Here is a 26,797-nt window from a genome sequence, read left to right as displayed (position 1 = left end):
ATAATTCCAGGGAAAGATAGCCAGCCAGGAATCATAATCTTTTATATGTAGGACATTAAAACATGCTGCAGCCTTATGGTAGATTTTGTGTTTTCCATAATAGGTATGGGGTAGGTGCTAAGCAATTGCTTGTTTTATTAGGGGACTTTACTGCAAACCGGTATGCTTCAGAAGGAAAGGCAACCTAATTTGCAACAGGCTCTTGTAACAGATACTTGGTGAGTCGGTTTGAATAAACCTGTGTTTAAGGTGCAGGTCAAGGCAATTACTGTACTTAAAATTTTAGACATCTAGGACTTTTATCCTGATACACAGACTCAAATTTCCTGCATACTTTGCTAGGTGCTTTTAATGAGTAGTGTTGGTTTTTTAATACCTCTATCAAAGCTTTTTAATGCAGGAGTTCAATGCTGGGAAGAAGAAAAGATGTTTGTGCTTTAAAATGGAGTTGCTTTCATCTTGATGTATGAGATTTAAGAACGTGGACTGCAGATTGAAATCCAGTGGCTAACTGGGGGTGCTTCTCATGTTTCTGGTCAAGGATTTAAATGTTCCCTGGTTCAATGAGGCAGGAAGGAGTTCATCAACTTCAATATTCATTAAGCCTTTGAGAGTAATGATTTAGCCTCTCAAGGGATTTATCTTGGAATAGCTTAAATTTGAGACTTCTGAAGAAATCAGGGATCTTCATGAAAGATGTATTTCTAGATGTATTCTGATTCTCATTAGTGCCAAATATTTTATTTCATTTTATATACTGCTGCTTGAAGTTGTAGTGTGATTTAGTGGGATTGAGGATTGACTTGAGAATCTCTAATTGCTCTGCCTTCACGGAGTAGCTTGTTGCTTCACTGACATTTTCGTTAAATCACTTTGAGCTAATTTGGGAACTACTGTTGTTGTGGAGTAAAGCTTTCTGTTACGGTCGCTTTAGTCTGATTTTAAGATCTTAATGACCTGCATTCTTTATAAAACAACATGTGAAATTGATTTGCATTTCTTGTGAATTTCAATGAGAATTTGTAAACATCACAATTTATATTGCTCTAGTTTTTAGTATTCAGGAACTTGGACTTGTGATTAAGAATCTCATGGAGACTTCTCCAAGGATGTTTGGTGCTTCTGTGGCATACGTAAGCCTAGTAAACTAATAATAATTAATAATCTGAAGAGACTACTGGTGGAATTCTGTCACACAAAAATTTATGAGCAATTGTGACCCTTTGCCACTGTTCTCCAGAGCAGAAGGGCCAAGTTTTCATGTCAGTGTGAACGAAGCAATGTTTTGGCCTCAGCTCTTCAGTTTTCATTCCAAGGAGAACTAACATATCCAAAAAGCCATACTCATTTTGACTATGAATGCTGAGAGCAATGCAGCAATTAATACAGTACCTTAAAACAATGATATATTTAAACATTGTTACTTAAAATGTTTTTTCAGGGCACTGAAAGGCAAGGTGCAATGTTTAATAAGGCTGTATTTGCTCTTACTTCTTTTGCCTGATACAACTGCTCAACCCAGGATGCACTCCATCTTTTTCACTCAGACACTTCTGAAGGGCCCATAATGTCTTTTTATTCCAGATTATACTGTTGTGGGTTGTAACTTCAAAAAATATAGAGCTTTTTGAAAACAAACACTAAATATGACATATTAAACCTTATATTATGCAGGTGCATGACTACTGTAGAAAAAAGTAATTTTTTTTTTTCACAGGATGAATATTTGAAATGAGAAAGCTAAGGATATCAGAAAATTTTGGGATGTCACATAATTTAGCTGGTATCTGGCTACAGGTGATGATGATGCTGTTGATTTGATATCTGGGCATTAACTTCCTGCATTGTCTATTATGTATAGCTTGATGTAGTTTTATCTGTGGACAAACCTTGTACCTATTCCACAGCTTTTAAAAATTTCCTGAATAAGGACCTGTGAAAATAGGCAACCCTCACCACCACTCGTTTTCTTTAGAACCCTCATCAGTTTTATTTCATTGGGTATACCAAAAAGTTGAGAGTTCCTGATCTCCCTTCATAGTTTGGTTTATTTATTCTGGTTTTTGTAATTTTTGAAATCTGCTAAATGAGTATAAATGAAACAGCCCTGTCAGCTTATCTTCTATTGTAGTAGTATTTTGAATATATCAGTTTTTGCTGAAAAGTCTTGCAGCAAAATCAGCACTAGTCAGTATATTTTATGATTCGAGGTATTTTGAAGTTCCAATAACTGTGAGAAATTGAAACACTGTCTTAGCTAACAGTACCAAGAGCCTTGCATTACAGTTAATGCAGATGGCTAAGTAGTAACTGGGAAAGTAATGAAAAAAAAATAGCCATCCATATTTTAGACATAGTGTGATAGCAGATAGTGGATGTGCTAAATTCACAAGTTTGCTGAGCAACATGAAGATTACTTGTTTTTCTGCTTTGTCCTGTCAAAACTGAAGAGAGTGTCTGTGTCTTTTGACAAATGACATTTGCAGAAAGCATTGTATATGTGGTTACCCAGGTTACAACTCTTTACCAAAATTGTTCTGGAGTTAGGTCAGTTCTGTAAATTCTACAGCCTATGTTACAGGAGGTTATTTGTTAGAGACAGGTGAACTCAAAACCAAACTGCAGTGTACAGCAACATGTTTTAACAGCTCTGAGCTACAGTAAATGCAAATTGATCACTGTTTTCTCAGAAAAACATTCTGTGTCTGCCTCAATTTGGATTATCATCTGTCTTGTGAGGGCTTTTAGCCAGTGCAGTTACTTAAGGAAGGAGTTGTTCATTTTTCTGACCGGTGAGGTCACAGTTGAATTCACAGTATATTTGAGTATTTAAGTGAGATTTTGAAGAAACTGGTACCTTAGGTTTTCCTTTTGGATCATGTCTAACATTCACACACCAGGCAAATAGCAACATCTATTATGTAACTGTTTGATCTGCTTAAAGCTAGGATCTTGTGAGTGGGAAAAAAGATACCATGAAAGCATGCTGAGTTAGATTCCATCTGTAACTCCGGAGGAGGAAGTGTACTTTGAAGAGTATCTGCAAAAATCCCTTTTGAACAACAAACTGCTACTGTTCATATGGTTTTCATTGATTTAGTTAGGGACAACATGGGACAAAGCCACACGCATTTTGTTGCTTCTTGTCTGTTGTTCTTACTGGGTTCCTGTGTGGGACCCTAGCACAAGAAGGATGTGCAAACAAAGGAGTTTGAGAGCTCAGTCAAATCTGCATTGAAAAATTTTTAAGTACATCACAGTAACGCAAGAGTTGTGACTAGTCACGTATGTCCAGATAGTTCCTGTGATGATGGCAAGCTCTGAAGTTAAGAGTATGTTAGAGATGTCATATTCTATTCTATGCTTGTCTGATGCAGTAGAATTATTCTTGCTCAAAAATTTACGTACTCCTTACTGTTTGTTTAGTAGCTTTATCAATAATATGTCTTTATAATCTAGAAGGTCTAATGTATATAATATTTGTGTTCTCTTATCTTTCTGGTTCATTAAACTAATGGAGTTAGTGCTTTTAATGAATTCATTTTCCTGAAGCATTAGTTTTGTTGGAGAAGGAAGGCTGTTTTTAGCTGTGGGCTATTTTGTTGTCTGGTGTAAAGGACAGATGTCTGCCAAGGAAGGTGGAAACATCCCTTGGAATGGAAACCCTTCCCTCCAAACTATTATAACTTTGAAATTACAGGGCTTTGAGGCAAAGATATGGGAAAAGGAATAATAGTTCTTTACTGTATATTTATGTGTAACAAGACAAACCCCAGCAGCAACACTAACCAAAACCACAGACAAACACCTTTTAGGCTATTACTTGGAATTAAATATAATGTGTTGTTAAGGAATAATAAAAACTTTCTATTCTTTTGTGGTGTTGGAAAAGAGCATCTATGACTTTTTATTACTTTATATTGTAGGAAATCTCAAAATAAACCTGAGATTGACTTTATTTTAGCTGAGGCATAAGAAAACTATTTTGAAATATGCCTTCATAAATGCTTGTACTTTAATGGAAGGGGTTTCTATAGAGAGAAAAATTATTTTTCATGTCATGGTGATAGTGATCTGTTCATCAGTCTGACTGGGCTGTTTTCCATCTCGGTTGACACTTGTGGCTTTTTGTTCAATTTTGGCATGTTGGTTCTGGAGGCCTATGACTGCCATAATCTAGTTAATATATGATCTATTAGACATGATTAATTTCATACCTATGGCCGTCATGGGTATTTGCTGTCAGTCTTTTCTGCCTAAGCAGAAGGAATCCAAATTTCTTCCAGCCTGGAATGGAAAGAAGGCAAAAACTAGGCATCAAGTAATGGATTAAACTGGTTATTCAGCATTTTTTCCCTTTAACAAGGGAAAAAAATAGAGAAATGCTTTAAAAATAACTACCCCTTTAATTCAGAAAAGCATTTATACCAGTGCAAAGGTATGAAGCTTTCCAGTTTCCTTTTCAACTTCCCAGTATTTTGAGTAGAAGACTGTGCTATTAGGAGCAGCGTGTGACAGGTGTCTGTTGTGTTTCTTGGTGCCCTTTCATGGGCTTCTGAAGAGGCAGGGAGGGAATAAGTGGCTAGAAACAAGGTCACATTTTTGTAAATTTGAATATGTGAGTATGTGAAGCTGTTCCCTCTTCTGCACTCATCTGGTCATCCTTTGTGTGACACTGGGGTCTCAAAATAGCTTGTTTTCTACATGGTTGTGAGATCTTTAGTTCATTTTCAGCATGCTTGTCAAGCTGCCAAATGTCCATTTATATTTTATGTATCTGGTATATGTGTCCATACTTTTTTCCAGAAGAAGAAGGCAGTTATCAGTGCAAAGATGCTAGCCTCAAACTACCACTCTTACAGTAATTATGTGAGCATTAATATAAAAAAAGGAAATTATAACAGCTGAATTCAAATCAGAAGCTTCGTCTAGAACATTTCATAGATTTCTTCAAGAATATCCTCAAAGCATATACCTTCATGAAAAATACATTTAGTTAGACTTTTAGTTTACTTTAGCCTCTTCATCTTCATTAGGGTAATTTCCTCTTTTTTTTCCTCTCTGTTCAAATTACACTGTTTTCCAGAGGTGAAGGGCTGGAGGGGAGAGGGGCAGCACTATTTTTTTGCTACTATTGTCATTATGTTTTACTGATTGGTAGGTGAGTACTGAATACAGTTTCCACTAGAAATTGTGTAATAATGTTGTTTTGGCTATGTGGTGTCTTTACTATCCTGTTCTGCTTTTATCAGGAAAACTAATCCATGATGTCAGAGGTTTACATCAAAAATGGAGACAGAGGAGTTCTGTAACTTTATTCAAATAAAGGGAGAGGCATCTATGTTGCCCTTCCTTCTCTCTCTAATTTCCTTTTTAAGGTAGTGGAGTTATTTTAGCGTGTCCTGGATGTGCAGATAAGTTATTTCTTAGACTGCTCTGGTAAAGTGCTGCTTCACCAGCTACTCTGCCTGTTCCATGTGCTCTAGTTTCTGACCTGTCCTTGTAACACTCCATTGGACTGCCTTCAGTATGTTGAGGTGTCCTGTACAGAGGTGATACTGAAATGAGCTGGAAAATAAACTTTCTACCACAATTGGAAGCATCAGGAAGCAGGGATTCTTTATCAGTGCTGGACATGTTAGAAGGCTGTCTCCTTCAATCTAATGTGTGTGACAAGACTTTATGACTAGGTATTTTTCCATCATAATCACCCATATTCAATACAATGTACGTCCTACCTAATACATAAACATCACTTTCCTAGAACTGATTTGCATGCATCTGCCTCCTACTGGAGGTCCTTATATGGCCCTGGAGGGTCCTCTAAACGTGGTTGTATTCACTGAATTCTTTGATATTACAGGCAACCTTTCCTTGAACTTTTTCTTTCAGCATGTGCTGTTGCTTCTTCTTACATAAGTTGCCAAAAACCCCACTGTAGTTCTCTTTCTCTTTCCTCCACTGCTTCCAGCTATATTAATCATCCTGTTTGCATACCTTTGCATCCTTTTATCTTTTTTGCTAGTTAGTCTTGAAGCTCTGTTCAGTAACTTGAGGGGAACTGAAAGTTTATGATTTCTGTTATTTACCAGGAGCACCCCAAAGCTGGATATTGTTTGAGATGTGGCTGCAGGAGAGTCAACTAGAGAGGTGTGATCTCTTCCCTTGACCTCCTAGCTTCACACCTGTCCAAGCAGCTCAAGAAGGAATCATCCTTTGTTTCTACAAGGGCTTCACTGCTGACACCACTGAGGGTCAGCCTGTTGAGCAGTGCAGTGCCAGTTATTATAGAAAATAGCTAGTGCCATGAATTTCTAAATTAAATTGTTTTGTTGGTTTCACCAGCAAAGTGAGTAGGAAACTGTTCAGAAGAAGTGGGCATGGCTTTGTCAGTTGCTGTGAACAGTGGATGGTTTGGCTGCTGGAGGGTTAATGTTTGTCTTGAGAAGCAAAAGCATGTAAAGTATTGACTAGGTAACAGGTCATCTATCAAACTTTGGTCTCAAGGCTCCAAATACCAAATGCCTGCTAATTCTGACTGTTATAGGCATAGATGACTCCAAGAAGGGTAGCTCATCAGCTGTAGATGAGCTGTGCTAGTTTAATTTACTTGTAACCCAACACACTGAATGAATTTGGCCTAAAAAGCTGTCAGCAATAAAAGCACTATAATCAAGTTGTATGTCCTACTAGTAGCAAAACAAAAAGAGAATAAGCCTTCCTAAAGCAACCTTTCAAAGGTTGATCACTAGGTCCACACACTCTGCTCGGTGTTTAGAATGGTCTTTTTAGTCAGTTTTTACTGTTCTGAATTGTGCTTCAGGAAAATTTGAAAAAAATAAACAGGTATAAATCTTCTTCTTAAATGAAATGAGTTAATTGCAAATTACAATTTTTGCGATCTCTTTAGTGACAGCTACTCATAATATTATATTCACTTTGGTTTACATCCTTAAAAATTATTTACTTTTTCTCCCTTTTGTACATTAACATATATAGACATGATTTTCAAATTCTGAAATCAGAGTAGTAATTTTTAAAAGGTCAATAATCACTTCCAGAAAAACATTTCATGGATTTAACTTAGACTCTTATTTTGTGTTGGATATGCTTCCTCTATATTTAATTTCACTGAATTTATGATAATGTTAATAATTTTATGGACAGTGCTCTAAGAATGAAAGTGAGGCAAGTTTTGCTAGAGAAAATATCTTTTAATTGCTACCATAACTAGAAAAGTCAGGTAAGCTTCTTAGCATGTAAGAACTATTTGCAAATCTGAAATGAAAGCTGCAAATTTCAAATCTAAATTAATAAGTTGGTATGAGTTTAATAACATCTGTTAAACATGATTCCCTGTCTTTTCTTTCAGACAATCTATTTGATTTAACTAAATTTTAATTAATCAGGGTTCATCTTGGTATTTCATAACTCTATTAAAGTGTTTTAATATCCTTGATAGGTTCAGTAGGATGCTTCATTTGTAAAAGAGATCAATCTGTATGCATATATAATGGGGGTATGTGTTAAACAAAGGGCATTATCAGGAAAACTCTTTTGTCACTCCTGATTTCTTGTGTGTCTATGTATGTATTGGGACATGTATCCTGCAGGATGTATTGTTCTGCAACCTCTTAAGAACCTTGCAAATTAAATCTTTTTCCACCAAAGGTCAGAGATGGTTGGAAGGATGTTTTGAAACAGAGAGATAGGAATTAAGTTCTATATGAGCAATTCTATAATTTCATTAAGTTATAGAATATTAATAAAATGCATTATGCGTGCAAAGAAAAAATATCTTTCAGTAATATTGAAATCTTAATCTGGTGCAGAGATGAACATAGAAAAGTTACATAGTTCTGTACATTTTGCCTAATTGTCTTGGTTGAAAGGATATAATTTTCTCTTTAAATAGTAAGCTTTGAAAGAGCATAGGTTACTTTTTAAAATGTATTTAACCTTTAGCGTTTTTAAGTACTTTAGTAATAATCTCAACTTTCCCCCTGTAATTTAGGAAAACTATAAAATTACAGATTTTTAAAATAGCTCTGTACACCTCCACAGCATTGAGCTGCCTACGTGGCCCTAATGTTCAAGTAGCTGAGTTGAGTTTGGTATAAAGGCTGCTGAAGGTGGTGAAAAAAAGCCTGTCTTTTTAACAGGCTTTCCATTGTATACTGCTCCTTCCTCCAAGCAGCCTTTGTCACATGCTGACTCTCATCAGTCACTTAAAGCTCCCATGAAACTGCACTGCAGTTCAAACATGAAAAAAGTGCTCAGCTCTTCGGGATTGAGAGCTCTAAGGATCTGCAGGACAGGTTCTCAGTTGAGCAACAGTTGTACAGCCATGAACTGCCAAAACCAATGTGGCTTTCATACATGGATATGGGCAACAAAATTGTGTCTCTGTTTCAGTGTGAGCAAAACATTTCTGTGAGAAGAAAAAATGAACTTCACTGTCACAAGGCAAACTGGCAGCTAGGGTGAAGGAGAATCCTCTGCTCTAAGTATCCCAACTCATCACTTCTTCTGCGTCTCACATCAACATCCCATGTGTCTCTTCCTTAGCCTTGCCTGTAACCTCAGATGTGAGGATCCAGATGTGTCTCAACCCAAATGCATTTTGGAGAGAAATGTATATAGCTCTGCTTCTAGATAGTGTTACTTTGCTTTGATTTTGTTACCATTTCACTTCATGCGGCAAAGGTATCAATTTTAAAAAGCTTGGGGGTTACACTGGAGTTTCACAGTGAAAAGTAAACCTGTTAGATAAGGAAATTTAAGATCCTGGTCTTAGGCTTCTGAGCTTGCTTCATCATGTGAAGATTTAGAATAGTCAAAGTTTTTATCTTGGTCCAGATGCAGCTACAGTGTATCTGATGGAACATAAACACTGTGTTTTGTAGTATTTGAAAGAATTGCTGTTCCTTGTTTTGTTCAAAACAATTCCCACACAACAAAAGTAGTGTTGCCCATACTGAATAGAGGATACCAAAATCTCTGGTTGAGGAAAATTGAAGTCTTATATGGCTGATGCTCCTTAGGATAGCTTGCTTGTTCAGTAAACATATTTCACCTTCTGGTGTGCTGTGTTTTTCAGTAATGAGATGACTGAAAAAATATAAACTTTTAAGTTAACAACATTAATAATTAGGAGAAATAAATTGATGTAAAGAAATAAATTGGCTTGATTGGTGTAGCCATTAGTAATGCCAGAGGTTATGCTCCCTTTCAGGCTTCAGATGCTTGAAACACTATAAGCAGTGTTTTAAAAGTAGTAAAATGCATGTACCTTTTCTGCAAAAGTTTTTCAAGGCTTAAAGATATAACCTAAGCATTTCAAATAACCCTGTGACAGGGAAAAGAATATCCCCCTCCAAAATATCTCCTGACATGAATTCAGTTTTTTATTCAGTTTTACTGCGGCACTGGAAATACTGTAAGCCTTAGCCAAGTCATTGTCTTGAGTACCTTCTGCCTACCTGCAATTCTCCATGGAAGATTCCCAGCATCTGGGTTTCAGTTGGATATAATCAACCTTACTGGAATTGAATAATAGGACCAAGAGCTTGGCATTTGTTATAAGCCACAACTAGATCTGTCTCTGTAAATGAAATCTGGGGATAGAGGGAGGAAAAGGGAGGAGGGTTAGGGGTATTTTTTCAGATCTGACTGGATATATATAGAGCAGCATTGGTTATGACTGAAGATACAGTGACCAAAATGAGTGACTTCCGTTTTTGTAAGTAGATCACTGCCTGAGCATTGTTCAGGGCAAGGCCTCAGGCAGCACAACACACCTGATGTCTACCTACTTAGCTGGCCAAAAGCTGATGTTATCCATTTGACTTATATAGAAGTCAATATGACTTTTTGATGCTAAGATTTATGCTGGATTAAATGGGGAATAGTCACTGGGCTGTTCTTTAGGAGGTTAGCACTGATCCAGCATTGAGTTAACAATTAATATGGACTAGCTCCCAAACTTTCCTCATCTAAAATTAAGAGCAAATGAAAGACCAGATTTTTCTTAGCTGTACCAAGATGATCATCTGAGTCTGTATTTCACAGACAGAGGCATAGCAAAATTTCTGCTTTATGTTTCTAATGGCCAAAACCTAAGGGCCTCTGAGAGGTTGCTTTATTTAGAGTCTTTCTAGATTGGCATGATATTGAGCATATATTAAATTGTGCATACTAATTTAAAAACCAGAAAAACTTATCATATTCTAGGTCCATGTTTCCTGCCTGGCCTATCAGAAAGCTGTGAGTAGTACAGCTCTCTGTTCTGGCTCTACAGTGGTAGTACAGCTCTCTGTTCTGGCTTTGAGCCATGTAGAGATTTGCCCCTATAACAGGATTCTCCAGCATTCCCTTGGAAAGAAGAATTCCCAAGGCAGAAGTGCTAAAATAAAAAAGGCAACATCTAATTAAACCTTAAACATTATTTACCTTTTTTTGCCAACATGAGGAATTTATACACTCATGCTGTAATAATTTCCATGCTCATGCTAGCTGCCAGAGGAATATTATATAGGGAAAGAATGAATAAATGGAATTGTAATAGAAAAACAATTGGCCTTTTTCTGCTAGGTGTATACATGTCTACTACTGCAGATGAAAAGATCCCTGAACAAGCAAGGACTTGTATAACAAAGTTCTAGCTGGAAATATATAGTCTAGAAAACTACTCTATGGAAAAGAGAGGAAGGAATGAAAATAATTTCAGTAAATCAATTTAGTGATCCAGTTGATGATGTCAGCCACATGGTATTTGTGCTGCATTTGTATGCCACAGCATGCAACAGCATGAGAGCTAGGTAAGCATTTGCATGCAGCAGCAACTGCCATCAAAACTAGCATATCACAGAATTGAACTCTGACACAGTAGGAGAGTATGAATTAGCTTTTCCAAATTTTAAGGTGGTTCATACCACTAACATAACAGCAAATCGGCTATGAGACTGCTTTGCTGTGACCCACTTTCTTCAAGCAGAAGCAGCATGGTATTGAGGAATCTGTTTGAAATGTCACAGGGGAATATAGAGTAAGAGAGAGCAAAAGGAAATAATTTTCTTTTGAATTGAGGCATTATGTCATAAAATAATGATATTCTAATTTTTCTATATGTATCACTTAAATTTGGGTTAAAATTGAATGTCAGTATGTGTTATTTGCATTATCATTAGTTTCTTTGGTAATAGTGATTCATCTTACTGCACGTACTGATTCCAATATAGAGGAAAGAATAATTTCTCTTTGGCAACACAATAATTATGCAGTGGGGTCCATAGTTACTGGCAGCCTATTCCTGCTTAAGAAACCAATCACTGAAGCCATCCAGAACAATTACAAAGTATATATCTTCATATATTATTACCCATTGCTGTGTCTCACTGCTACAGATTTTTGTATAATAAATGTCCATTTAGGAAGAACTATGTGAAGGAGATGCCCTCGAAACATTTGAAGTAGCACAACAGGCGTATGTGTCATTGCTCTGCTCTGAACAATGCATTGTCAAGGGCGCCAGCCCAGTGCCCATTGCATTCTTTGCTGGCACACAGCCACCTTTTTATTAAGAAGCAGAGTTCTTTCTGCACATACTTAAAGACCTGTGGCATCTTCTGAGGTAACAGAAGCTTACCTGTCTGCCTTCACCTGGTACTAAATAGTTAGTTAGTCTGAGCAAGAACAGTTATGCTGTGCTGCAGAACTGGAAAGAATTGTCCTCAGTCTAATGAAGTTCTGCATTTCTTGGTAAGAGAAACACACAGAACAGAGCGTGTTCTGTGAGCTTGACAAAGTTTTTAAAGGAAAGGCCCTTTTAAACCTTTGGTATTATAGTTAAATATGGGGGGTACCTGCTGATCAAAGGACCTTCTCTGTGGACTCTGATGTTGAGGAACACGTTTAGTGCATGCATCTGGGTGTGCAGCTGCAGGACAGCTGCAGACTGAGCTCTGGCTGTCGGGAGCCCAGAGACAAGAGGCAGTGAACTTGCATAACAAAGGGCCCAGGGACCTGCGGCTCCAGGCAGGTGACACTCGGACAAGGCAGGAGCCGGTGGCCCTGGCTGCAGACTTTGGAGCGCTTAGACAGTGAGGGCATAAAACCTCAGGGTTTCCTTTTCTCCTCCTCAAGGCACCCAGCTCCATCTGTTTTTTGCTGCAAGACAGTTAAATCACTTTAAGGAGCCGGACCTGTGAGACTGTGCTGTGAGAAAGCCGGTTCTGAGTCTGTGAGTGTGGGATGTGCAGGCAGTGAGAGGAGCACCCATAAGCTCACAGGGGCCCGCTGGGATGGGCCTCAGCCCAGCTCAGGTGCTGCTGCTCGGACTGCACTGCAGCTCTGGATGGGCACGTGGAACTCAAGCACTTGCACTGAGTTCACTTCAGAAAGAGACTTGCTGCGTGTGACGTCCTTCTTCAGTGGCACAGATTTTGGTTGGGAAGTTCCTTGGAAGTTCATGGCTATTCCAGAAGGAGAAATGTTTAGATTACTTAATTATTTTTAGCACAGCCAAGAGAGGTAAAATATATCACTAAGAAACTAAGATTTATGAGAACGTGCTGTAAAGTAAATTGTTCTCTCAAGCAGAGAAACAGTACAGTGAAAGAGACTAACTACACTACTGGACTTTGGTTTTGCTCAGTGTTGAATTAATTTTTACAAGGATTGTGTGTGTCAATGCTCTATATTGAATCAGGAGGCGTATAATAATGAGTTTTTCTTCCATGTAAACTTAGGAAAGCTACTTAATTTCTATTCTCAGAAACAACTCTTAAGAGATCATTGTCACACCTGCTTTGTTCTAACTTACCCTGGAATGTTTGGTGTCTTTTTTGCCACATTTATTTGTTGTTCTACAGTTTTTTCACAAAGGTTACCAGATAAATTAAGAACGTTAATTGATTTCTATAATGGTGAAGGGAAATTTTTGTAGCTTTGAAAGGAAAATATAAATATTTTACAGAATAGAATGCTATTAGCATCTGTATTTTAGTTCATTATGTTGTTTTTAATAACTTGGAACATTTTAGGATGTCATTGTTTTTAGTTGAGGAGTGGCTTATTAATTAGATTAATATTTAGCCATCTTTCTTTGTTGTGTCCCAATATACTAGAGCTTATTTTGTTATTTTTCTTTTGGCTACTTCAGGTATGAATACAAGCAAGAGTGAGACAGTGAAAGAGCACCCATTAAAACCTTCTAGAAGATCTATGCCATGCCTTGCCCAGAGCCAAACACATCCTCAGAGCCTGAGTAAGCATTCATCATTTCTGCAGCCAAACTGTGTGCAGCCACAGCTCCAGCCCCAGCCCTTGAGTGCAGGGACATCAGCAGCTGCAGTGGATGTAGTGTCAGAACGAGGTAGGAGGATTTTTTCTTTCCGGAGAGAAAAAAATTTCTATTTCTTTCATTCCAGCTCTGATAAACTTTGATTTATTTAGATAACTATATTTTGTTGAAGAAATGTTTTTGCACCAAACACCTACACATACCATATTATCAGGTTCTTGAATGAATCTTTATAATGTTTGAAGTGAGTTTTAAACTAATTTTTTTTTCTCAATGATGACATTATTTCCTTTTCACTGGTATTGAGACAAGCAAGTCTTGCTCATTTATGCTGGAGAAAGGTATGAAGGTTTCTGTAGTCTGTCCTAGAAGAGAAAGAAAGAATAAATATAAGGCTTTAGGCAAAAAAATCTTTATATATGAACATGTAGGAGGAGATGCGTTCATTCACAAACAGTAGAATGCAGGAGGAGTGGTATGGAAAGAATGAGAATGAACAGAGAAAATCCCTCCAAATTTTAGCTCATGTGGAATAAGGAACTACTTTTATTTTAAGATTTCTAATTTAACAGATACACATGCCTTATCAGAGAAGCTAGTATAGTTGGAATCCTGTTGTACTATTACACGAAATAACTCATGCATTCACTCAAGATGTAAAAGAAGGAAAAGAGGAAGTTTTATTTCTGACCTTTCAATATATAGTATTCTAAAATGACAGTGGGTTGGAGGGTGAAATTGTCACCTCTCCAACCACACTGGTCAAATTAACAGTCTATTAATTCTCTCTTCCTACAAAGAAGAATGTAAAACAATAATTATTTACATGAACAGTGCATGAGAACTCCAGTAGAAATATGTAAACATAAGAAGGTATAGAAAACTTATTTTAAAAGAACTTTACAACTTTTAAAAGAACAGGACAACAGAATCCAAAACACCTGTATCACCTGTTGCCAATTCTTGCCATCCTCTATTGCCAGATGTGTGTGATCCTTTGTAGAATAAATTAACTCAACTGGTAGTAGATTTTGATAAGTCTTTCCTTAATGTTGATAGGCACTAGGCACTAATTCTTGGTTTAGTGAGTTATTTTATTGAGTTAAACGTCTCTCAGAAATAGGCAGAATCTTTGTTAAAGTGATTTTGCTCTTTTTTCTATTGATTGAAAGTGCTCTTCAAAATTTTAATCCAAAATTTTTTGAGTTACTGACAGCTTTAAAAACTTTTACAGTAAGGATTATTTTACTTAAAAAATACATGTGAATGCTGATATAGATATTGCATTTATTTCAGCTAAAGTGATGGAGACTTTGGAAAACAACTTACTTAAGCTGTCTAATACAGAATATGGTGACCCATTTTTAGGTAAGTTGTTGTCTGAACTGAAATAATGACAAATTAATGATTCTTTGATTATGCTTGCAATATTTAAGTGTGGAAAGGCCGTACTTATCCTTAACTTCCATTTTTTTGAAAGAGGAGACTAGGTATGACTAAAGAAATGTGTGCTGTCATGAATTTCCTGATAATGTCTCACCTTTTAGATTAAAAATAGGGTCTGAATACAGAGAAGTGTCATATATTCCGTGTATCCTTTTCCCGTAATAGTCCTTCATAAAACAATAATTTTGAACAATGTACTTGAAATTCCTTTAAAGTTGTTAATATTCATTTATTTTTCCCATGTAGTCATGTCATTCACTATTATCGTGGCTGCAGTTCTATTGTTCGGGTTTTTTTTAGATATTTTATATATTTGCTTTCGATGTTTACATACAAAAACTGTTACAATTTGGGAAGCAAAAAAAAAATAGTAATGGAGAAAACAGCCATATTTTTACTGCTTTGCTATCATTTTGCTATTGTAATTAAATCAGAAAAAGTAGGAAAGAAGTTATTCATAGAATACTCCCATCCTTGTAATTGCAAATCAAAACTGTAATACTACATGTGTAGTAATTTACAAGTTCCAAGATGAAGTAGTTGCCATCTATTTTACCCATACAGATACAAAAATATTGCTGCACCTTGCACAGCTACTATGAAAGATATTTTTGCTCACAGTTGATGAAGCATCAAACTAGAAATCATATCTTCATGTTGGATGAAAGATACCTGCTTTCAGAAAGCTAGGTCTGCTCACCTCTCACATAATTTAGCCTTGATTTTTCTTGATGCCTAAAATATATGATAGATAAGAGGGCTTCTCAAGGTTTCCTGAGTAGGTAACTACTGGAAATAGTAGAATTGATGATACTTCAAAACCAGATATTCCAAACTTATGGCACAGACCAAAAATTTGGCATGAAGATTATATAAGAAAATCATGTCTTAGTAAGGTTCCAGTTAAAAAATGCTGCACTTTCCTAGTGTAATTGATTGGCAAGCATGGATACTAGGAGATTTTACTGTTATAATTTTCTTCTTGTCTTTTTTTGTTAATATCCTGCTCTGTTTTTCACTGAATTACTTACACATAGACATGCTGATATTGTTATGTATTTATATATGTCAGCAGTAATTCTTTCTCATAGTAGATTATGCTGGTTTTCATTCCATTACTTAGTTTTAACCTGAAAAGATACATGGAGGGCTCAACAACTCAGGAAAAGATTGATTCTTTTCAGTTCAAAGTTGTTTTAAATTCTAGTGTGGATGTTTCTTCTCTTTTGACTACAGCTATGCTTGTGTAAGAAAAAGTATTTAAATAGTTGCCCTTTACTAACTTGAGTAATGAAATATGCCCATGTTAAGTCCATCCCAAATTAGATAAGTGAAATCTGTGAAGCTATTCCCAGTTATAGAAGTTATAACAGTGTAACTGATTAGGTTTATTCAATTACAAGCAAGAAAGAAAACAGTATTTAAAAATAAATGCCATAGGTCAGTAATAAGAATTGGTTTATTTTAATATTGGCACTATCTGTTAGATGAGTGAAGAGAATAAGAGACAGTTAAAAGGTGCATGTAACAAAATGGCTTCTATACCTTCAAAATGCAGTTTGTTGGTCCTTTAGTATTGTGTTTCTGTGTGTAAGAATTTGTCTCCAAGTCTAAAATTTTCAATTTCATCCTGAATATGGATGTAGATGGGAAGGGGGAGTAAAAAATAAACCTGAAAAAAGAATTTTGCACCTTCAGCTTTGATCATCAATAGGTTAAAATAATGCTTTTATGGGTACTCTGGCAGTTTAATGGAGTTTGAAAAGTAGGCTGATTAATGGGTATCATCATCTCAGTGAACATTTTCAAACTGCTCTCGTGAGAACATGAAAGCAAGCTGAATTAAGTGAATGTGGTGAATTTTTAATTAGGCAGTGTTGTAGAAATGTAGATCAAATGGCTTTCTCCTCTTCTTGCATTGTTTGTAGACAAAATTATCTTGTATGAAGGAGATTAATAGGCATCAAATAAAGGACTTCAGTGGACAGCTTCTCTCTTATTTCAGTTGGCTATAGCTGAGGCCATAAATCTGTTGGACAAGCTTAGTTAATTATGTTAATGGATTTATGAAGTAAAAAGACAATGTATTATGCCTTTGTTAATTACCCATAGATAAATGGTATCAAGGACATTATGGATTTGTGTTCTTTTTCCTCTGTCAGTTTCAGGTGTTAAGCAGTGTTTTTAGTTTGAGGAAGTGGCATTCAATCCAAGTGGTAAATATTGAGCTTCTGTAACATACTACGTGAAATTTGAGGTTTCAGGCATAATGAAATACCCTTCTTTCTGACTTACTCCCCTCCCACCTTTGGTGGGAGACACAGAAGGTGGAGATTACTAGCTTGAAATAAGAACAAAAGTAATACTCAGTAACAAGTAAAACATCACTAACTTACTATTTTTTCAATTCTGTTTTTTTTTTCCCTTAACTTAGATTAGTTTTGGGGATTTGTGCGTAATAACTCATCTTTCTTAGCAGGACACGAAAGCCTTCCTAGATAATTAACCATTTTGCTGTGACAGATACTTTGTATTCTGGATGTATTCTGAATCCAATTACTACAGAGTTTATATATAAAAAAAACTATGTATTTATGTGCTATGCTGTAATACAGTGAAGTGATAAATGAAGAGCTGAACCACAACTAACAATCCAACAAGGAATCATAATAACTGCATGATAAAAACTATTTTTCAATACTCAATTATTGAAGTGTTTGTAAGTCAATTTTCTGATGTTATGATAATTTGAAGTGGGCATATATGTATAATGTTCAATACCTATCATGTTTATATAAAAAGAGGGACTGAAAGATCACAGAAGATATGATTCAAGGAAAACAATTTCAATTTCTGCTGCAACAGAAATGTGATGTTTCCATTATGCCTTCTAGAATAATTTTAATCCTAAGGTTTTGGTCAGTGCCTCCATAAATAAGGGCTGTCATGTCTGTTCTGGTTGTGTAGTGAGGTGGCTGAAAAGCTGCATGAGAACAGTTTGTCCTATACCCAGAGTTGTCCAGCTCCCATATTAGAGCTGATCCACTCCTGGTGAGCTGGCAGTATGGATGAAGAAGCTATGTAATCTATGCAGTGCTCGTGGGAACATAACAAGGATCAGTCTTTGGACTTAGTATTGCAGTTGAAAATATTGATGTACTTTAGGCAATTAATCTGCCACTTCCAGTTCTGTTCACCATCTCAGCTTCTCTGAAGAGCAATAATATATGACTGGGTCCCTTTATTAAAAAATGGAAATATTCTGTGTAACAGTTACCACTGTCTGAAAATTAAGAAATTTTACATTGAGAAAAATCTGTGTTTGTCTGTTATGTGTAGGCACACAGTTTGAGGTGATTGGGAGTGGGGCTGTGGCCGATCCTCAGTGGGTGCAGCTGCGCAGGACAGGTGAGCAGTGCTGAAGGTAACAAGCCATGGAGTGCCCAGGTGTGCTGGGCAACCACATAGGGACCAGAGGACATATAGGTGCAGTGCATCAACATGAGGGGATAAAAGGTTGCACTAAAGAGCAATAAGCAGCAGATGCTTGAAGTATTCTTTGGTGTAGGTTGTGGCTTCACTGTCATTCTGGTAGTTATGATGGTTTTTCATATCTAAATATGCATACACAGGTAGGTGAAAACCTTTCTATGTTATCTGTATAATATAGTGTTCCAGGTACCCAACAAAACAAAATAAGACCTAAATCCATCACAATGTCATTTATCTAGATAGTGTCTAGTGATGTTCTTCTCCCAAGTTACTTGCTTTTACTATGATTTAAATTAAGACAAAAGGAGCTTTTTTTACTTGACTAATAATCTCTTTCTTACTAAAGCTTTGCAAAGCCTATCCTTAAATGTGTAAAGGCTCAAAGGATTGAGTAGAGTTGTCATATCAAAGTTTGTGAAACAGGAACTATTTAGGAATATTTATATTAGTTTTTCTTTCCATAACTATGCCACATTTCAGTTGAAAAACATTTTCTACCCTACACTACTGTATATAGTTAAAATATACTGCTGGATTGCATGTTACAGAGAAATCAGAACAAGTGCTTTTTATCCCCTGTCATAAAATTGAAATGCACTTTTGGCCCTTCAGGAAAGTATGTTAGCAAGAAAGATAGCCAAGCAGATAGAGAGACCCAAAAAGAAAGAGTCAAAATGTTTACCTAGCTATCTATTTCTAAACTAAATACTTCTGCATTATTATGTAAAGGATTTCCTGAAATGAAATTTTCTTCAATGTTTTATCATGTAAGTGACCTTATAATGTAAGTATATATAGCATGACCTTACTTGTCATGTGTTAAGTGTTGCCAAATTATATGTCAGGAAGTGTTGATAGGTTTTTTTGATTGTTGGGGGTTAGGTTTCTTTCCTTTTGTTCCTTTTTACTTATAGAATTTTTCCCCATAAGTTGCTGGGACATATTAACAACTGGGTTCTTAGGAAAACAAAAGAAGTGGCCAAGCCTCAGGGGAGGAGGGCATCTGGCGGGGGAGATACGGCAGGAGCTGGGCAGGTAAAGGGTGGGCTGGGGCAGCAGCTGGGGAAGGGAATTCGCTGCTCCTGAGCCTAGCCCAGAGCTGCTTCTCCTGCTCTGGGGTGAGCCTCTGCTTGTGAGAGCAGCCCCTGAACATAATCTTTTAAATGTAAGACTTTGTAAAAAGATTGATGTTTAAATCTTTCTCCTGTTAATAGCTACTCTGGAAACTCACATAAAGGGGTATAACAAGTAAAGGGTTATGCACATTGTGTTTGCACTGGTGAGACTGTTTTACCTCAGCAGCTGTGTTGGCTCTGTGTGGTCAGTGTGCGGCTGGCGGAGCTGCAGGGGTGGCTTCTCTGAGAAGCTGCTGGAAGCTGCCCCTGTGCCTGGTGGAGCCAATGGTAGCAGGCTCCAGGACAGACAGACCTACTGCCTGGCAAGGCTGACCTCATCCGTGACAGGGAAAGCACATCTGGAATAATAGATTTGAGAAGGGAGAAAATAATACACAAGGGCAACATCAACTGGAATAAGAGATTGTCTTGCAGCCTATGGTAAAGACCTTGGTGAGGCAGGCTGTGTGCCTAGAGCCCACTGAGGTTCATGGTGGGGCAAGGATCATCATCTTACAGCCTCAAGGGGTTTAAGTGCTAAATAATGATCCCCTTTTTACTGTATTAATAAGAGTGCTTTTATGTATAAAAGAAGTCATCAGCTGCTGAAAGAAACAATAGGAAGTATCTTTGAATTTTAGAAAAGGTCTCTTTAGTATTATAAATTTCCTTAATTTCAAATATTGTTTTGGGTTTTTGTTTTGCTAAAACAAATTTTGACTACATATCCAGCAAAAGGACAGACATATCAAGGTGAAAGATTTTTTTTTACAGAAGGGAGATGCTGCAATTTGAAATATGTGTCCTTGAAAGCATAAAAATGTTTAGCAGGTAAAGTGTGTTGAGCACAGAGGGAAAACTTATTCATAACTTCAAATAATTTAAATTTTAAAAGCTGCATAAGTTTTTTGGTTTTTAGTACTAGGTGTACTCATAATGTCTAATCCTGTAAAACGCCCCTTACAGAAATAGGCTTAATGTAAATATAATCTTTCAGCTTAAATGGCCTAGTTATTTTTCATAGTCCTGTCTCTCCATTTTACTGGCTCCTAAAACTAAGAGCTCATCAAACCTAGGCATAAGTCAAATCTGCATAGTTGCTAAGTATCATATACCTACCTGAAGCCTTCTTTTAACTACATTCATTTTGGTTGAGCAGAAAGTAAGTTGTATATTAAGTTAAAACATTGTTTAAAATAAATAAAACCCCTGAGTTAAGCACATTGACAATTAAAATGAGCTGTTTTGTCCATTAAGAAATCCCACCACAGATTTACCATTGTTAATATCAATGTTAAAAAATTATCAAGGGAATGTTTTTTATAATCATTATGTAGTAACTAAATTGAAGAAGAAATAGTGCTCAGTAAATGTTCTGGGGTTTAATATTCCATCTAAGAAATGTGAAGTCTTTAGGGTGCATGAGATAATTGTAGCTTTTTTTTTTTTAATTTCTGTAGTACTTAGTGTAGAGAATTTAACTGGACAACTTAATAAAAAATATTTAAATATTGCAAATGGACTTTTATGAATTTAAAATCCATGAATTTCAAGACCGTGGTTTCCACAGCAACCACAACTTTTTTCTTGGCTTCTATTTAGGGTTTCGAATTACTGAGCTAAATGCTGTTCCTAGTCCACCTGACTTTTCCCATGTTGATGTGAAAGCTGAGATGGGAACTTGACTCAGGATTTGTGGGTAAATTTTTTGTCTGAAATGTGTTTCTTTTTCCAATTTGTCCTAGATAAAATTGTGTGGAAATGATTATTCCATCTTTTTAATCGTTAACATATTTTTTCAAGACTAGCCATTTTCCAACATTTGTTAAAACTTTACAGTCCAACACTGCACAGGCATTGCCCTTCATTTTATTCCTTCTGGGTGTATAGGGAGAGAATTGTCATGATTCTTTGATGGACAATAAGGGTAATCTCTGAGGGAGGTCCTCAGTTTCCTGCAGCTCTCTTAGGATACTCAGCTGAGTTTTCATAAAAACTTCAGCTGAGCAATTAAAACTAAATCCAGTGACAAAGTGAATGCTTCTTCCATGAAGGCCACCTACCTCCTACCACCATCAGGTACTCCTATTAAAATGTGTTCTGAAGCACTTACTGCAATATCTTAACGTGCAAATTTTTAAATTATATATCTGCATGTGTGTAGGGGAACTGGGCATTTCAGTTGCTTGTTTAGATTTAAAACATGAGATGCTATTTTGGTCTGCAGGCTGTGCCACCTGTTTGGTGAAACATCCTGTGCCTCAACAACTGTGAGTCAAGTAGCTGAATATTCATATTACTTTGCTTTTTAAAACTACTGTAAAGGAGGTTATGGGCTCTTTTATTTGAATGCTAATTATAAAACATTTCTATTGACCTTCTACTAAAAATAGCAGTCACTTCTAATTTAAGATAATCATTGTAGCATTTCAAGTATAAAGCTTTAACAGGAAAAGAAATATGTTATTAACAAGTGTGTGAATAAAATGAATATTCAACTGTGGCTATAATAATGCTGTTTGTGTCTATCCATTAAAATCTAAAATGAGCCCATTGTTTTCTTCTGGTTTTCCTTCAGATGTAGGAAAGGACAAAGATACATATACAGATGATTCAGAACATGGGAATTATGATGCTCGTACAGATCAGTCATTGCTTATTCAAAATAAGCTCACCAGGCAGAAAACAGAACCTCGAACTAAGTCATCGTTAAAGGTAATGGACACAAAATTCTATTAAATTGTATAACTGTCAGAATGTGCTCAAATATTTTTAAATGCAATTTTTAAAGTACTACATATGCTGCAGCCTAAGTAAATGGGCGTCTCATGGTAAGAAATTAGGTGGCTCCCAAATTGTTAGAAATGATAAAACTTCTAAAATAATTTTAGTTACTGGTTTAAAATAACTTTTATTTAATTGTTTTAATTAGTGATAAGCAGTGTGTTAAGTCTTAAATCACTTTTAGTTAATATTTAGCAAAGTTGTCATGAGCTGCTATTGTGGGAACACAACTGCACAAAATTACTAAAAGTAGTTTTGTTAAATTGAAATTAGTTTTCTTAAACTAAACTTGATATGCTTCAATGAAGAAAGCCTGGGAGAAAAGAGATGTCTTGTTGAAACTGGACAGAAGGAGTGTAGAATTTTTGGATCACAAATTCATTTTGCAGAAACCAGAAAAAGTATGTGTGCTGGAGGAAAGAGATACTTAAAATATTAAAAATATGGACTAATTAGGATGTGCAAAGAGAACTAAGCAAGCAATAGAGGATAGAATATTAGTTAACAAAAGAGAATGATTTAATTTAGATCTAATGAACACAAATTTCTTTGCTAAAAATGTATAAATAAGTTAAAAACTTTTGTATCAATTTTTATTTGGAGGCTGGAATTTTGTTGGCCACACACCTCCTCACCAAGAATAAAGCAATATATATCTTATTGCTTTAATATCTATGCTTGCTAACACTAAGAAGACAGTGTTAGAGCATTTTATTCATCCTGATTATTTTGGAGGGTGTTACTAACAATGTTATAGTTTGAATGACAGAATTAGTGAATGGAATTCTCTGTATTAAAATAAAGCAAAATTATATAAAATCAAGGATTCCTATATGCTTTATTGACTCAGCTAAGAGGCAGTGGCCTTCTTTCAATAAATTTATATTGCAGAGAATTTAGGATATAGGATTTTGGGTGTGCAGTGGAATTCATGTTGTCTGAGAGGCCTCAGAAATTCTGAGAGTGTAGAAGAACTATGTTCAAGTAGCAAATGGTCAATCAAGAGTGATCTAGATAGAGTATAAGATCTTTCTTCTAAGCAGTATCAAAATGATATCTAGACACATTGAAAGGTAAAGCTCATGTGTAGGTGAGTGTAGGAGTATTTTCAGGAACCTAAAGCACTGGAAAAGCCATCTCATCTCACCAGATAAATCTGGCATGCTATTTTGCTTAGTAATTACATAATTATACTATTCATCACAATGCATTTTCTCCAGCAGTTAATCTACGATAATGTCAAAGAATTATGATGGATTTTCTGTTCAAAAAATGTATCCTTTTTTAGGAGACCCTTAATTCTCCTTTCCATTGAGCATAACTGCTTGCATACATGTGACAAGTGACTTAACCTCAAGAATTTCTGAATAATTTTCTTCTTCGCACTCTGGAAACAGCGAAATCTGCGGCACAGGTTTTTTTTACTGTAGGCATCAGTAATCCTGTATTACAAATCTGGTAGTGCTTGAGTTACTCTAAGCTTCTGTGCTGTACTCAGAGCACATATGCTGTTCTCTTCAAGAGACCATTGTAGACTTGTTCCATGGATTGTACTTGTGGCACTTTGTGATTTTGGCATTGAATGCATACTTTGTGAGTCCTATAACATCTCTAATGCTTGTCACACTCATCATCATTACTGCAGTATTCTGGAACACAGGTAGATGTGACCTCTGAGGCTTCATTTCATATGATGCTTTTAGAAAAAAAAATTATAGTAGTAGCTATCTAATAATTTTTAAATAGGCTTACAGGAAATTGTATTTACAAACTGGAAATCTGTGACATGATAATAAAACTTCAGGAATGACATATATGATATATATATGTCATATATATAACCTTTCTTGGGTTACATATTAATCTAAACTGTTGCAATGAGAACTTGTATTCAAAGATTTTTTTGTCTGTTTCTGCAAGACTAGCTGAACAAAGACAGATAATAATGGATATTCTTGTTTGATTTTGTTGACTAAGAAGACAAATCATTTATGTTAGTTGTGGCCAAAAAGGCAGAAAGCCATTGTGACGTCTGTAGAATTTAGATCACGTTACTGAGCACTAAACAGTTTTAATAACAGGTAAGGCTTTGCCAAAACTATCTAGTAACAGATGCAATTCTGTCTAGTAACAGGGATTTCACTACACTAAAGCAAAATACCTTTTTTTGTATTTCCATGTGAATTATAAAATAACCACTAGTTGTTTTTTTCCAAGCCCTGCATTGAGGATGGTTATGAAATTTATAGCCAGTAAGTTTAACTTTCTTTCAAAGTTTAAAGAGGAGTTTTATATTTGTATTAAGTTGAAGCAAAAATACACCTTTTATGTCTCAGTCTTGGTATGTACTGACCTACTGAACAAATTGGTTCAGTGTTTAAAAACAGGCTTTTAACTTTGACAATTCCTTTTATCACAGCAACTACTCTGGAAACTTCCTTCTGCATTTAGAAGGACTGTTTTTGCAAATGAGGTGTCTTGGTTTAACCCCAGCTGGGTTAACCCAAAATTCAAAACACAGTGCTGTGCCAGTTACTGTGAAGAAAATGAACCCTATCCCAGCCAAAGCTAGCACCTGAAGCAACCAAGCAGGATTCTCCTTCCCTTTGTTTTGCCTGCTTCCACAGGAAAAAGGGCAGGGGAATTTAGACTAATCTTATGTTAGAAAGGAACACTACTGTTTTGCCTTTGGATTATTATAGAAGTCTTTGTGGCAATTAACTTAAAAATCCTTAGGGAAAATTCTTCCCAAAATTGACATAAAACTAGCAAAAGAAGGCTTCTAATTCTTTCTGAGACTGCTGAAAGCACAGAATACTGTAATGCAGCTTTACAGTTGGTAAGTACTCTTAAATATTTGAAGTGTAAACTGATCTGTCACAATAAAAAGTCTCCTCAGTCTGACCAGATAATGAGAAACACTGCTTTGAGCAGGAGTACAAGGATAAAATCATATTCTTCTTCTCTTCATTTTAATGTTTCCAATTTTTGCCTGTTTTGGAAGGGTTGTTGTATAGTTGAGACACTCAGGGGAAAATTGCTAAAAAATTTGTTTGCACTTACTTTGTGGTGCCATTATCTTTCTCAGCAATAAACTGCTGAAATACTTCAGCAGTAGTGATCATGTCTTGCTGACATGATGAAAGCCAATACACATTTCTTTTCAGGAATTGTTTAGTTTTTCAGATTACATGCATGATACCTCCATAAATCTGATTCTTGTTGTTACATTTTAAAGCTTTGAAAAGTCAGATAATTTTCTTATAGCAACCAGATGCCAGTGTATTCATCTACTTTTCTTGTTTCCATGATTATGATTTATAAGTGATAATTTCCTATAGTGTGGGTTGATATAATTTCAGAATCCACAGATTTCATACTGAAAAATTCTGAGTCGCTCTGACCCATGAAAAAGCTGTTTTCATTATCCATCTCTATCAACATTCCATCACCAGCTGCTCTTGAAATGGCACAGAAAGTAATACTTTATGTATGTACTTCTGCTGAGGGGTCTCACAAGGAAGAATGAAGCTAACAAGTGTCTGTTGAGCAAAAATGAGTAGTATCTGCTTTGCAAGAGAAATGTAGAAAATGAGAAGGTCTCCGGGTGGCAGGTTGATCCTTGGAATGTTCTAGTTTCCTTAGGAAAGGGAAGCAGGCTTAAACAGACTTTATCACTTGAGTGGAAGGCAACGTTTTCCCAGAAAAGTGGCAAAATCAGTAGCAGGCAATTCTTTACCTATTGCGATTGCATGTATAGCAGCAAGATAGGAATATTTGAGAAATTGCTGTTCCATTTCCTTCCATTCGCTACATAGCTGTTACTCTCTTTGATCCTGTAAATTTTTTATCTAGGTAGTGCTTTTTTCTGGGAAAGTAAAGAAGGGATTTTTAGAAGGTTTGCATTATTATCACAGTGGATTGAAGAACTAGAAAGAAATACTACCTATACAATAACCTAATTTACTGCCTTTTTCTGGTAGTCCAAAAATGCAGTCTAATAACACAGAAGTGAATAAAGCCTAAAAGCAATGATAAGAGACTACCACATCCTTCCATTATGGGATAATGATTTTAAGTGCAACAAAACTTGACTTCATGCTTGTGCTTTTAGTGCTTGGCTCTAATCTCCTGTGAGATTTTGTTAAAAAAAAAAAAAACAACAAAAAAAGCTCAGAAAATATTTCAGGAAATGCAGGGTAAGTAGCAAGTAATTTTAATGTAAAGATAAAAATGTTTGAAAAGAACCATGTAAAGAAAAATTTTCAGCAGTCATGTTTGTATGCTTCTTAAGACTCCCGATTAGACCTCAAGAGCCAATAGAAGAGGTTAAATATTAAAAAGCCTCCTCCTGTCTCCAAACATCCTCCATTGCTGCTCCCTCATATGGTAATACTGAACAGACTTCCTTTAAAAATTTTGCATATCACCTAACCCACTCCTTTCCTGAAGCCAAATATGCTTTTCATAATATATACAAATATATACAAATGCATTTTTCATACTTGCTCTATAAATCTGAGTAGAATATAAATGGAAAATATATCCTCTGTGAAGAAGCTAAAATAATTGCTGATCCTTTAGTTTACTCCTAAAAGGTTAAACTCCATTTTAATTAGGAAGGTCAGATATTTTTGGAAGTCTTTGTCTCCACAGA

General features: G+C 35.9%; 1 protein-coding gene across 11 annotated transcripts in view; it reads left to right on the top strand.

The window, feature by feature from the left end:
- Window positions 1-26,797, top strand: part of ANO3 (anoctamin 3) — a 108,643-nt gene that overhangs the window by 25,640 nt on the left and 56,206 nt on the right. For 8 of the 11 annotated variants that reach the window (XM_085581210.1, XM_085581213.1, XM_077784403.2 and 5 more), the window contains exons 2-5: window positions 13,163-13,375; window positions 14,600-14,671; window positions 18,089-18,157; window positions 21,935-22,071. In XM_085581210.1, the coding sequence (XP_085437336.1) occupies window positions 13,163-13,375; window positions 14,600-14,671; window positions 18,089-18,157; window positions 21,935-22,071 (491 nt within the window). The remainder of the gene's footprint in view (window positions 1-13,162; window positions 13,376-14,599; window positions 14,672-18,088; window positions 18,158-21,934; window positions 22,072-26,797) is intronic. The other 3 variants (XM_085581211.1, XM_077784400.2, XM_085581216.1) reach the window with 2 other exon arrangements.

The sequence above is a fragment of the Lonchura striata genome, chromosome 5 (genome assembly GCF_050655825.1).
Source record: "Lonchura striata isolate lonStrDom1 chromosome 5, ASM5065582v1, whole genome shotgun sequence".
Classification (NCBI taxonomy): domain Eukaryota; kingdom Metazoa; phylum Chordata; class Aves; order Passeriformes; family Estrildidae; genus Lonchura; species Lonchura striata.
The sequence above is the reverse complement of the archived record's forward strand: the minus strand, read 5'-3'. Positions and strand labels throughout refer to the sequence as shown.